Source organism: Perca fluviatilis, chromosome 15 (assembly GCF_010015445.1).
Source record: "Perca fluviatilis chromosome 15, GENO_Pfluv_1.0, whole genome shotgun sequence".
Taxonomy (NCBI): Eukaryota; Metazoa; Chordata; class Actinopteri; order Perciformes; family Percidae; genus Perca; species Perca fluviatilis.
Window position 1 is genome coordinate 20,354,567 of NC_053126.1, and position 12,466 is coordinate 20,367,032.

The 12,466-nt window shown below is 41.6% G+C and overlaps 1 protein-coding gene across 7 annotated transcripts in view; it reads left to right on the plus strand.

The window, feature by feature from the left end:
• Positions 1-12,466, plus strand: part of svilc (supervillin c) — a 23,538-nt gene continuing 11,072 nt past the window's right edge. For 4 of the 7 annotated variants that reach the window (XM_039824773.1, XM_039824775.1, XM_039824776.1 and 1 more), the window contains exons 1-10: positions 1-125; positions 2,925-3,431; positions 4,206-4,361; positions 4,488-4,664; positions 5,179-5,213; positions 7,437-7,498; positions 8,567-8,712; positions 9,660-9,888; positions 10,121-10,716; positions 10,956-11,082. In XM_039824773.1, the coding sequence (XP_039680707.1) occupies positions 3,166-3,431; positions 4,206-4,361; positions 4,488-4,664; positions 5,179-5,213; positions 7,437-7,498; positions 8,567-8,712; positions 9,660-9,888; positions 10,121-10,716; positions 10,956-11,082 (1,794 nt within the window). In that variant the 5' untranslated portion in view covers positions 1-125; positions 2,925-3,165. Of the gene's footprint in view, positions 126-1,599; positions 1,619-2,924; positions 3,432-4,205; positions 4,362-4,487; positions 4,665-5,178; positions 5,214-7,436; positions 7,499-8,566; positions 8,713-9,659; positions 9,889-10,120; positions 10,717-10,955; positions 11,083-12,466 lie in introns of those variants that run through there. The other 3 variants (XM_039824774.1, XM_039824778.1, XM_039824780.1) reach the window with 3 other exon arrangements.

A 12,466-nucleotide genomic window follows, 5' to 3' on the forward strand; every position in this document is an offset into this window, starting at 1 on the left:
CCGCAGCTGCGTGTGACTACATTTGGAGCGGCAGTCCGGTGGTGAAAGGCCAGTGGGGAGGGACCGCCGGTCTGGGGAAGGACAGTGGCATCACTCATGCCCACTTCTCACGGCGCGCAGTGCACGTAAGTACTTTATTCTACATGAAATGTCTCTAATAAGGAATATACAGTCGAAAATGTAACTAGGCGCCAGCCAGGACAGAGGTCTGAGTATTTTGTATCACGAGTCACTTATTATTTAATTACGATCACTCAACTGTTGGTGTTTGTTCTGTCTGATCTGCTGAAGATCGGGCAGTGAGTTGATCATGGAAGCTATGGTGTCCGGTCACTTTGTGAGCCTTGTGAGTTTTATGTAGTATTGTCTAAAAATGTTCCAAAGGCAGTGGTGCCAGAACATTTACGTTTTACGCACAATTTACGCACGAATTACGCACGAACAAAAACCTTAAAATCTTAATACCTTATGTTTGTGTGTTACTGTTATATTTCCTAACGGACTTAATTGTAGGGTTTGCATTTTTTTTTTATTCTTTATTTCTGCTCACTATGAAATACTGCAAATAAATTTAAAAGTACTTTGGTACGTTGAAGTATCTTTGTATGCTACTCTGTGTGTGGACATTAAATTGTGATTGTGATAGAATTTGAAATGTTCTCACCATCTATGATTTTCCCAATTCATTTTAAATAGGAGTTTGACATTATGGGTGGCTATTTATTGGACAACTTAAATCAAATGAATATTTAATGTAAAAACTGCCATCAGAGCAGCTGTTAATGTGCTACATCCTGCTGGGAGCTAACAAGTGGATTATAGTGGTTGCATGAGCAGAAAGCTGTTCTTACTCTCTGCCCTGCAGCCACATGCCTTTTAACGTAGAGATCAGGCAAAAGGACAGTGCATGGCTGTGTAAACCCATATACTGCTACACATGTCATTTGTACTCAGATAGTCAGTGGAAATATGGAAAGGCCTCTGAGAATTTGTCCTTGAATTATGGTGCTCTGTGGGGGGTTTCGTGCAGGTAGGCCAGCCAGGACAGGTGTAATTGGTTGGAGGATTAATCTTGGCTAGCCTTTTAATCGGGTTTACTCTGCTGCTGGACACAGGTCCTCTTGTTATGTCTGCACTTTGAGGGTAAACCAGTCTGGTAGCCTGCAGTAAACATACTGTATACCCAACACAGGTCTATAAGTGTGTGTTGAATGTGATATTGGAGTGTTTAAGAAATGTAATATGTTAAACTATGTGGAAGATTTGGATTTGTATCCTTAGCTTGGCACTAATGGCCTGGTGATATTTTCATTAGAACATTATACCATTGTTAAAGTTCCCCTGTCTGAGTAGGTAGAGAATGGGTCCTGTGTACTCACACCAGCTTTATTTCAGAGCTAGTGTCAACTAGTGTCGCTGGATTAGAAGCCCATGATCCCTGTTGAGCCTCGATGGCTCTCCCCTCCAATCGACAATCCTCCCGCTTGTCACATGACTTAAGTTCTTTAAACAAGCGTGGCCACTTACTCCTGTTTTGCTAGCAAAAACATAAAGAAGTGTGGCGTCAGTCAGACTAGGCATTGCTTGTGGCTTGCCCTCTCTGGGTCTGGACAGGGAGGTGAGTTGTCCTGTTCTGGTTGTCTGACTGTTTTTTCAAAGCGCACATGCACGTGTTTTGGAGTGCCGAGACAGATGCACAGTACACACATCTCTGAGCTTGTTGTCTTAAGTAGGGATCACTAAATCTTAACAGTTCAGCTCATTCAAGCTCTCTGTGGCATTGTCATTCTGGATCTACAATCTTCTTCTGGCAATGTCTGCAAATGTGGCCTTCAGTTTATTCAATGTGACATTATCTGTATATTTTGGGTGTTCCTGACAGATGAAAGAAAGATCTGACCAGGAGTTGTGCAGATTTTGACATTAATGCTCTACAATTTCTCCGTATTTCTTTCCAGCAGTCTAAGAGGAGCAGCAAACACGTTAAAATAAAAGTTGCATCTTTTATGCCTACTTTGTGAACTCTACTGCCACCAGAAGCATTCAGCCCTGCTGCAGATATATCTGTTGTACTAAGTCCGTGGCTCATGTCTCTTTGTTCTGGCTGCATTGTGCTTCCTGCATCAGGAATGCTGACATCCACAGTTTTGGAAAACACACAGACACATATGCAAACACACATTTATGTTTGTACATATTAGTCACTCATTTGTGAACTTATCCGATGCGTAGCTGCTATCTTTAAATGCAAATCGTGTCACATCAGCACTATTTATATGTGGCTTTCCACCTTTTGCTTTATTGATGTTGTTTATTTAATTCCAGGCAACCATGATGTAGCAAACAGGGACTTTCTTTGGCTCATCTATGTGTTCGCATTGCCTGTGAGCATGTCATAATTCAGATAGGTCATTATATGTGTATTTAAATAAATTTGAATCCATAGCTAATCATTTTTTGACAGATAACATGCTCTGTATTGACACACAACAGTCAAACTGGCTGTGCAGCTTGTTGGATAACATTTGAACAAGAAGACTGACTTGTTCAGTTTAAGTTACATCCAGGGTTGTGGAATAGACCAGGAAACCTGCAGACTCAGTGCCACGGGGCCTGGACCCAGAGTTGAGCTGAGCTGCTGAGGTTTTGAGTTTCAGTGCAAGGAGAGATTCTTGCATGGCACTGCAGGCTGGTACAGGTCATCTTACATGTACACTAGCAGGAGGAGAGAAGAGGATGCACTTTTAGAAGAATTAGTTAATGTATAATGAAGGTAGGCAATCAAAAAAAACATCAGTGTTGTCATAAACCTTTCAAGGAAGGTATGTGCAGACTTCTAAAGGACACATTAGTAATGTGCATGTGCTTTGTTAGCTTCTGACCTGTTTTTTAAAATTTTTTTTGCTTGCTTATTCCTCTTTCAGGAGCACTGTCTCACCCACCAAGGAACAGCTTGTTCTGCAGCCTCCGATTGGTGGACTCTCAGCAGAGAAAGTCTTTAGGTCCAATGGAATCTGAATTTTACTGGAGGAAAGTTTGGCTAACGTGTTTTGCCTTAGATGAAAAGTGGAGAACGAACAACCCATCTGCTTTCTATTCCTAAATGCTTTTCAATTATTCGAGGAGCAGATAATCGACTGAATCCTTCTGAGGGACACGGACACCATGGAGAACCCAGTCCTGGAGCCCAGATCAGAGCGGATTGCTCGCTATAAAGCTGAGAGGAGGCGAGAACTGGCCGAGCGCTTTGGCAACATGGAGGAGCTACCTTCCAAGTGGGTGAGGAGGGATGGGAAAGAGGTGCATGACCCAGCGACTCAAGCCCATAGAGGGAATTTGAACTCAGATGGCCTCAGTGAAAGAGTTAACGGCAGAGCGCGAGGGGTTACAAATGGATTAGAGGATCCTGCAGAGTCCAACAACTTGAGAAGGTGAGTCATGTCTGCAGTGGGGGGTGACTCGATTGAGTGCGTAAATAGTTTTTTTTCATGAAATCCAATATTTATTTATTTTTAATGAAAAATCATATGTGAATTTATCCCTGTTTAATGACAGTGATCAGTGTTGTCTTCCAGCTGGAAACTCAACACATTTTGGGTGCATACAATCTGTGTAAACATTATTTTAAACTATAATTTGATCACCATCTCTACACTCTGAAATATATACAATACTTAGTGGTTTGTCCTAAAAAATGTTTTTTTTTTTTTTTTTTAATTAGGTTACATATCAAAACATTTCCAAAAGTTTACAACGCAACGATTCATGGAGGTTTATACTACCAGTTTTTAAACTTGGTCTGCTTCTTACCAGCAACCTTTCACCAGCTCCAGATCCTTGACTTCACCAGTTGCTCTTTGTTACTAATTTAAACTGAGAGGTCTAAATCAGTTGGTCCCAGCAGGGAGTTTTAAAGCCAGTCTGATTCTTCTTTTGCATTTCATTGGTACTCTTCTAGCCTGACACTTTTTATGTGGTCTTGGTGCTATTACTTGCAGCTGGCAATATGAAACAAAGACCGGCAACCTCTTTAGTGTCAGAAAAAAAAGTACAACATTGAACCTTTCACTATTGGAGCTGCAAATTCTTTTGGCTACTCTTGTTGGTAAGGTTCGAGATTGCACTTTTCTTTCTAAGAGCGTTCCTCACCCCACACTTCCCCACCTGCATCCTCACTTCCTTCCCCCCGCTCCCACCCCCTCCAGGCAGGGTTCCCCGGACTCTGCCAGCATGCTGAGTGGGGAGGGGCACCTCGTTCCTCTTGGACTCGATTCCACACAGCTTCACACTCGAGTGTCGGTGGGCCAGTTGAGAAGTGCTCTTCTGCAGCAGACGGGGAGCGGAGCGCAGCCCGAGAAAGTGTAGGGTCACCTGCATGTGTGTGATCCAGACTGTCACTGTCAGCCTGTGTACCTCTGTGTCAATACTTGTCTTCGCATCAACATATCCTTCCCTTCCTTCCTCCTCCTACTTTGTGTGGACACCAGTTGCCCTGATGCTGGGCGAGCCACGTCCTCTCTGGACCTGGCTGTGAAGCCGGGCTCTGACGGGGGGCGGCGACGCACCCAGCGCTACCTCCCCGGCGGGTTAGGTGGCGGTCGCAAGACCAGCGAACGCTTCAGGACACAGCCGATCACAGCCAATGAGATGGAGGAGAGCCATGGGTAGGGGCTGTGTGCTGTGCTGTGGTGCAAGATGAAGCACCTGGTTTGGTTTTTCCCAAAGAAGATACTGTTTGCAGTGTTTTGCTGACATATTTTTTAGTGTCATTTTGCCATTGAATTGTATAACATCTGGCAACTTTGAATAATGTCTTTTTTTAACAAGGCTTTCAAATTGCTGATGGTTTGAGTTTGATATTTGCTCTTCACTAATAAAAATGCAGTCACACTTGGCCTGCGGTATGACAGGTGCAGCACCTTTACATAAATGCCCACGGGCCGGGCGGTGTGGTTTGCATGTGTTTGTGCTCAGTCATGACCTCAACAGTGTTACTTTACCAAGCATGCAAATATGACAATATCTTAAATGTTTGGAGCTGCATACTGAAGCCCAAAGACAAGCATGTAGCAGGATCTGAAAAAAACGTGCACAGGAGCTGGAGATTTAAGTCCACATCACCTCCCTGTTCATATTTCACCTGGTGACTTCATGTTTTGCCTCTTTTCACTCTTCTAGCCTGTTGGACGCAGAGGAAGAGGAGAACTGTAAAGGTGAAGCTGTTTTCCTGCCACACTTTAATCAAACAGTTTGTGTAGAGACAAAAAACCTCTGTGTGTTACGCTGGCCAAAAGTGACACCGAGAGAGAGGTCACATTAGCATAATACTGATCACCACTGACAACACAATGATGTAAACACAATTATGGTAGGAGGGAAAGAGTTACATATCTCACATGAGATATTAAGGGGCAGCAGAAGGAACATAAACACCAGAAAAATATGGCATTCTCTTCACACACTTCTTACAAAACAAATATTTGGCATGTGAGTCCAACTTGCACAGTTGCTTCCACAAACACATTTAACAGCACATGGAATAAATCAGGTTATATTTATAGGCTCACAATGTTTAAACTCCTCTTTGACGACAGATTTACGTCTCACAAAACCCTGTGAGCAGGGGAGCTCTGCTAAGTCAGTCCCTCTCTTAATGTCGCCATAAAAAGATTACAAGCGCGTCTTTACAAAGATTGACCTACTGAGAATTTCCACCACAACTACAAAAACAAGTAGCCATGTAAATCTAATTTCAGGCCATGTGTTTTCTGCCATCCACTTTACAATGTATTAACTCCACAAATACAACATAATTTAAGGATTCATTAAGTCTCATCATGTCTTGATAGGATACTTGGTTAGCTACAGCCCTGCTTAAATAGTCTGTTATATACTTAGGCTAAAGTGTATACAACACTGTGTGGAACACTGTGTAATCAGTAACCAGTGTTACATTCTAATCCACTTACCAAGTGGAAAGTGACCAAGTTTAATTTAATAGCTATGAAGACAACATGTAGATTAATTGAAGGTACATTTCAAAATGGAAAAAAGAAATTATTCTTCACAACTGTCTGTGAAGGAAGTAGTACTCAGGTCATTTCCTCTAATAAAAGTACTGATACCACAGCATACGCTCCAAATAAAAGTCCTGCATTCAAAATCCTACTTAGTACAGAAGAATTATCCGTATCAAAATCCAAAGCACTGTAGTATTGTTAATACTGATGCATCAATGTGTAAGCATCATTTTACTGTTGAGCTAGTTTTAACTACTTTCTACAGTTAGATTGTTTAGCCCAGGCCACTTCTGAGCTATTTTGTTGATTTAAATCCAGATTCAAATTCAGATTCAATACTTTATTGCCATGCAACTATGTTGCTAGGAATTTGGTGCACTGTGCTCATTACACAAAAAGACAAACAAAACATTCATAGCAGGACAGTCCATACCCGTTAAAACACATGTAGACACATATAGACACAACCGCCCCCCCAAATGCAAACCAGTTATCATAAAAAAATATATATATAAAAAAATAAAGTGCCAGTGCTGAAAGGCACTCTACAAGTCAGTACAATGTAAGAGTTATCCAGCTCTGTGTCATGGTTGTGTGGGTAGTGTGTGCAGATGAACGGTGTTTGGCTTCCCTCTGTGGCGCCAGTGCACAGAGCTCCCCATGGAACGAAGCAGCAAAATGACGCATTGCACATCATCTGATGGATTTTGGCAGACCTCTGTTCCTCCAGGCACGTTCATTTGCTCACAATGCCCACACAAAGATGACACAGAGCGGATTTTAAAATTGGCAAAGTATCCCTTTAATAGGTTAGCAAGGAAGAAAAGTTTTAACTATTTATTTTCTATTTTCTTTTTTTTCTTTTTTACTTTTCTCTAATTTTTTTTGTGCAAAAGATTGGATAATCTAATATAATAATAAAGTCTTTGGGACTCAAACATCAAAATCTAAAACGTGACTAAGGGACCCCAAACACTGCTTTTGTATAAATGTTTAACCATGTATTGTATTTTAAATAATCGTGTGTCTTATTATGTACAATCTTAATATGAAAAAAGACTAGCCAATATTGCTGTAAGATAAATATAGTGGAGTAAAAGGTTGAATATTTCCAGTTGAAATATCATGGAGTAGAAGTACAAAGTAACAGAAAATGGAAATACTCAATTTTGGTGCAATTATCTCAAAATTAAGAAAATCTACTTTCCAAAATTGAGAATTCAGAGAATCACCGAAAATGACATAATTTTATCAGCCAGCATTTATTTGTTCGTCAGAGTTCATTTCAAAGCCTGTTTGATCACCAGCAACTTCCTTAACTGATAACTGTCAGATAGTGTCTGAAGTGTGCGATGATGAATCACAAACTGTTCATGACATAATGATGTGTGACCTAATGTCTTTTTCTTCTCGCAGCTGATGTGAAAACAGACGACCGAGCCAAAATGAGTGTGGCAGCCAAGATGTCTTTGTTTAAAGTGAGTCTATGTTTGTCTTGGCATTGCAAAAGGGTCCTTATTGCTGCCCAGGACCTGCTTTTTTTCTCTTATATGCTGTCTAATGCCTGCTGCTAAAAATGATCCGTGTCTGTGGCTACTCCCTGCTTCTCCATCTCATATGATGGAGGCGTGTATTTACGTAGTCACAGCTGAATAATTTAAGGTTTTCTGAAAGTTTACTCGTGACAATTAAGCTGCAATGAACTTGTCTAACCAGAATTTGCTGCCAGTATGTACTGCAAACTGAAATTCATCTAAATATAATGCTGATGTGAATTATGCTGGTGATAACTTGTCGAAATGTATTGAACAGCTAAAGAGAAAGCTCCATCCATCATCGACAGTCACCTCAGCTGCTCACCTTACAGTCTAAGACACATGGTGAGCCAGCGCTGAGCACGCAGAACATAAACCTGATCATGTTGAGGGATATGAATGGTCAAACAGGTGCAGTCTGATGCTACAGTGTGTCTGTTTGTACTTATTAAAAGAAAGACTAAATTTATAGTGTGATAAAGACACAGTTTTTTGTCTCTATACAGAAGATGAAGCACATTATGGATTTCCCCCTCAACAGTTACAATATCCATTCCTACATTTCACCACCTGCACACTTTTAGTCATGAAGCATCAGGTGAAAATGTGCCAGACACGGTATTACCATTAAAAACCTTAGCAGTGGTGTGTATAATTAGCCCGCTACTTTGTGGAGGCAGGCGGGGAGGTAACTGAAGCCAGCAGGGCTCTGGTTACACCGTGACCCGTTGGGCTGGCATTCTATCGACGTAGCCAACACGCTCCACCTTAGAGCTAGCTGCTTTATTCACCGGCTATCCGACCCACTTCCCCTCCCTCCATCTGTTCATACAAATAGAACAGGAGACATCAAGAGGGGAGAGTTTTCACTGCCATTTTTGTGGTCTCACTTATTACTTATTTAGCAGGCAGAGACTGACCTGAATGTTTGGGGTCCACCTGTGGAAGAGGAACAAATGTTATGGTTAGATGTCGTGTTGATATTGAAATGTTTCCCCGCCTCATCTGTAGGAGCTTGAGAAGTCTGCTGCCCCTGAGGCCTCGACCTTCCTGAAACCTCGCTCGGGCAGTGTCTCTCATGAGCGCAGGGTGCGCCGTGGCAACGACCATCGCTTTTTAACCCAGCCAATCACCTGTGAGGAAATCGTGGCAATCAGGTGGGGAAGCCTATAAGTGGCCAGATGAAAGGTGACTTTAGCTTCAGCGCTAGGAATACATACAGAGGCATATTTGGATTCTAAAAAGTTTGAAGCACAGTATTTTATTTATTTATTTATTTATTCGGGACAGTGCACATTAATGAACAATCTAACATTTCTGTACAGACTGTAAATGAGCCAGGTTATAGCATAAATGCAAATTTTCACCTGTAGTCCCGAGGCAGGAAGACAACATACAAGATAATGCAACACAAAAGAATATGATAATATACAATATCAATAAGAGAAACACATTAGCACACATTCAGAAACACATTAGCACACATTCAAATAATATATAAATAAACTTTATAAACTAATATTAGCATTAACACTATTTTAGACATCTGTTCCATTGTTGTTTTTTAGCTTAGCCATTTGGGGGATGAACTTTACGTGTTTAAAAAGCAAAGCTTCGAAGAGTAGCTGCTACATTGTTAGCAACTAATTGGGATCCGAATAAAGCAAGAAAGCCAGCATTACTGTCAACAATGACATAAATATTTAAAATCTATAGTTACATTATTTTTTTAAAGGCTCATTCATTTCCTAAACCAGCTGGGCACTGTAGTTATTAGAAAACATTCCTAAAACAGAAGTAAATAGTGCATTTATTGGGGACTACTTTCAGTGGCGGAATGATACACATTTGGTGCTGTGAATATTTTAGGCAGCAGGATGGTGTATGTGGGATTGATTCAAAATAAATGACAGTGCCCAGCATGTTTATGGTAATAAAGGAGCATGTCACTCAGTGCAACTGTGCAGCTTATTGGACAATGGCAGACAATATACTAGGCTACACAGGCAATACTTGTTAGTACGATAAATTCATTATTGGTTTTGTTCTTATCTTTTAATTATTAGCTTAAGTTTTTGTTAAGTGTGCTCATGTTTCCCTGCAGCGCCCCCAAACCAGCACCAACAGTGGAGTCCCAGTCTGTGCAGGCTGAGTCAGTGGAGGATGCGGATGAGAACTGCAAACTGAGCATGAGTGAGAAGCTGGCCCTCTTCAACAAACTGTCCCTGCCAGGGAGGCAAGGGGGCAGCCCCGCTGATGGCCCCCCAGAGAGACGAAGGCAAAAGGGGGCTCGGTACCGCACACAACCCATCACTGTGGAGGAGGTCAACCTGGTGAGTAGACGAGCCAAACCACCTCTTTTATACAAAAAATAACAGAAAAGGCAGACAGTCAACAAAAAGAAAGTCCTTTTAAAGAAGACAGTGATGCCTTTTAAGCTTCAAACTTGGTTAAAAAAGTTAATAAAACACCCTCTCAGAATATATAACTTGTTTCAAAAAATCTACTACATCTTAAACAATTATCTATACCTGTTTCTCACCCTTGTGCCTCGTCTCTGTTCAGCTCCAAGAAGGCCCCGTACAGCTTCCTGCATTCTATTTGTCCCCTCATCTGTCCGACAGACAGCAGGCCTCGTCTGTCAACCTAAAACCCAGTGAGATACGCCTTTCCAAGCAAAGACCTGACACCGGTCTTGTGCCTGGAGAGCCTAGTTGCCCTACCCAGCAGGGCCAGCAGGGCCTGCAGCGCCACGACTCTGAGCCCGTCTTGAGAGGAATCCTGAAGAAGAGTTGCTCTGGAGGATCAGAGTGGAGCAGGACGGATGGCGGTCAGATGGATACACCAACCAGCCATGAACAGAATGGTGGAGGTTGTGAAGAAGCAGGGATACAAGGAAGGAGGGAGAACACAGAGCAGCAGGAAATGTCTGCAGCACCGCGGAGAGAGAGACGCAAGGCTTCAGGTGTGGAGGGAGGCTCGCTGACTGCCGCTCCCTGGAGGCAGAGGGCTCGAACCAGGAGGGAAACCATTGCCTGTACACCAATAAGAGCCTTGTCAGAGCAGGACGCTCCTCAGGAGGAGAGGCCCTGCCAGATGAAGCTGCAGGAACAGCTGGTTCCCTCTGTGGAACACAGCTCAGATACTACTGGGAGAGTTCAGTGAGTGTCTGAAATTACGTTAGATGGGCTGATACCTGCCTCATGATGAGGACAATTTGGGGGGAACATTGAGTACTTCATGTATTTGGTGCTGCAAGAATGATCAGATTTACAGATGTCACCAGCACAAACATCATCTCTCATCAGTTTTAGGATTCAAATTGAACTGAAATAAGTTTTTTTTTTGTATTTTGATATGTGTTGTGGTTCATATACTGTATATGTGATCTGTCTAAAAGGAAGCAGAATGAGGAAGAGAGTGTGAGGAGGATGAATGAAGAAACCCACGCCATAGGACATATTCAAGTCACACTGGCAGATGACACCGTTAAACTGCAGGAGACAACCGACACCAGCAGAATTAAAGTAAGAAACAAAGACACGTCACACTGTTAATTAATGTAAAGGTCTGTGATGACTTTGCAGAATCAGTAGTTGCTATGCCTCTTGTCTGTAAAGGGGAAACTATCTGCCTCTCCATAATCTCTAAGCCTTTCAGAGTCCAGTTTGGAGCCAGTGGGTTTTCGAGAGATATAAAGTTTAATTTCACTTTTCAACATCCCATTTTTGTCCCCCTCACTTTTAAGATTTAAGTTTGATTTACTTATTAAAATCTTTCTAAACTGAATATTTATACTGTCAATCTGCTAAAATCCAGTGGTGAGAAGAGAGATGTTGATAAAAAACATATTGATATGTTGAGATCAGGCTACATAGACACTACTGTTCTACCCTCTGATCCTCTGATTGGTGGAAGTTGTACTTGCTCCCTGAGAGGAAGACCTGCATGAACTACTCCGAGAATAAAAATACTGCTAACTCTTCTGCACAGTTTTCATGTAAAACAAAAAAAAGTCATTAATCTAAAAATTGAACGTCAATCAAAGATAGATGACACTTCAAAGACACTTCTGAAACCAAACCTTCACACTTAATTTCATGTGTTGTGCAGAAATTACATGAACTTCAACTAGTGTTGACACAAACACAAACTTTAATGTGCACAACATTAATACAGTGTATTTTAGAGTGGTCTGAAATTCCCACTTGCTTTTCTGAGTTCTTGGCTGTTGTTCTGTCAAATTGGGAAATTTGTCACTGCCCACAGGACCATTCCACCATATTCCAGATAACGATATACCCAAACATTAGCTGTTTTATGTTTTATGACATGACTTCTGTCATGTCATAAAAAAGAGAAACCTGTCCTTTTGGTGCGGTCACAGTTGCCTAAATGATTGAATGAAAGAGTGAGATAGATTCGGCTGACGACGCAGGGTAGCAAGATTCCTGTCAGTATTATTTTCTTTTCAGGCATGCCTCTCCACTGGTATCAAGAAAATTATACTTAACATAACTTAACATGACTCGTAAAACAGCTTGAATTACATTAGGAACCACTACAAAATGTCCACAGATAACTCTCTGGGAAAGCACGCTGGGCTTTGTGGTAAAGAATTGTATGTAGAGGTTGTTGGGTTCACTCTTCCTGCCATCCTCAAATCCAGAATGAGAAGAGGCAGGTGGTTAGATCTCTGTGTATTTGTTATTCCAATGTAACCAGATATAGCATCTCTTAGCAACAGCACTCTGTATTTGGTAGGTGCTAAATGTCTTGAGATCAGACTAAAGTTACTGGGGAATATCTCTAGACTAGTTAGTGTTTATGTACTGAGAAGGGTTTGACTGTCTCAGAGCATTATGTGGAATGTAAACACACTGATTATTCTGGTGGTTGAATGTTGACCCT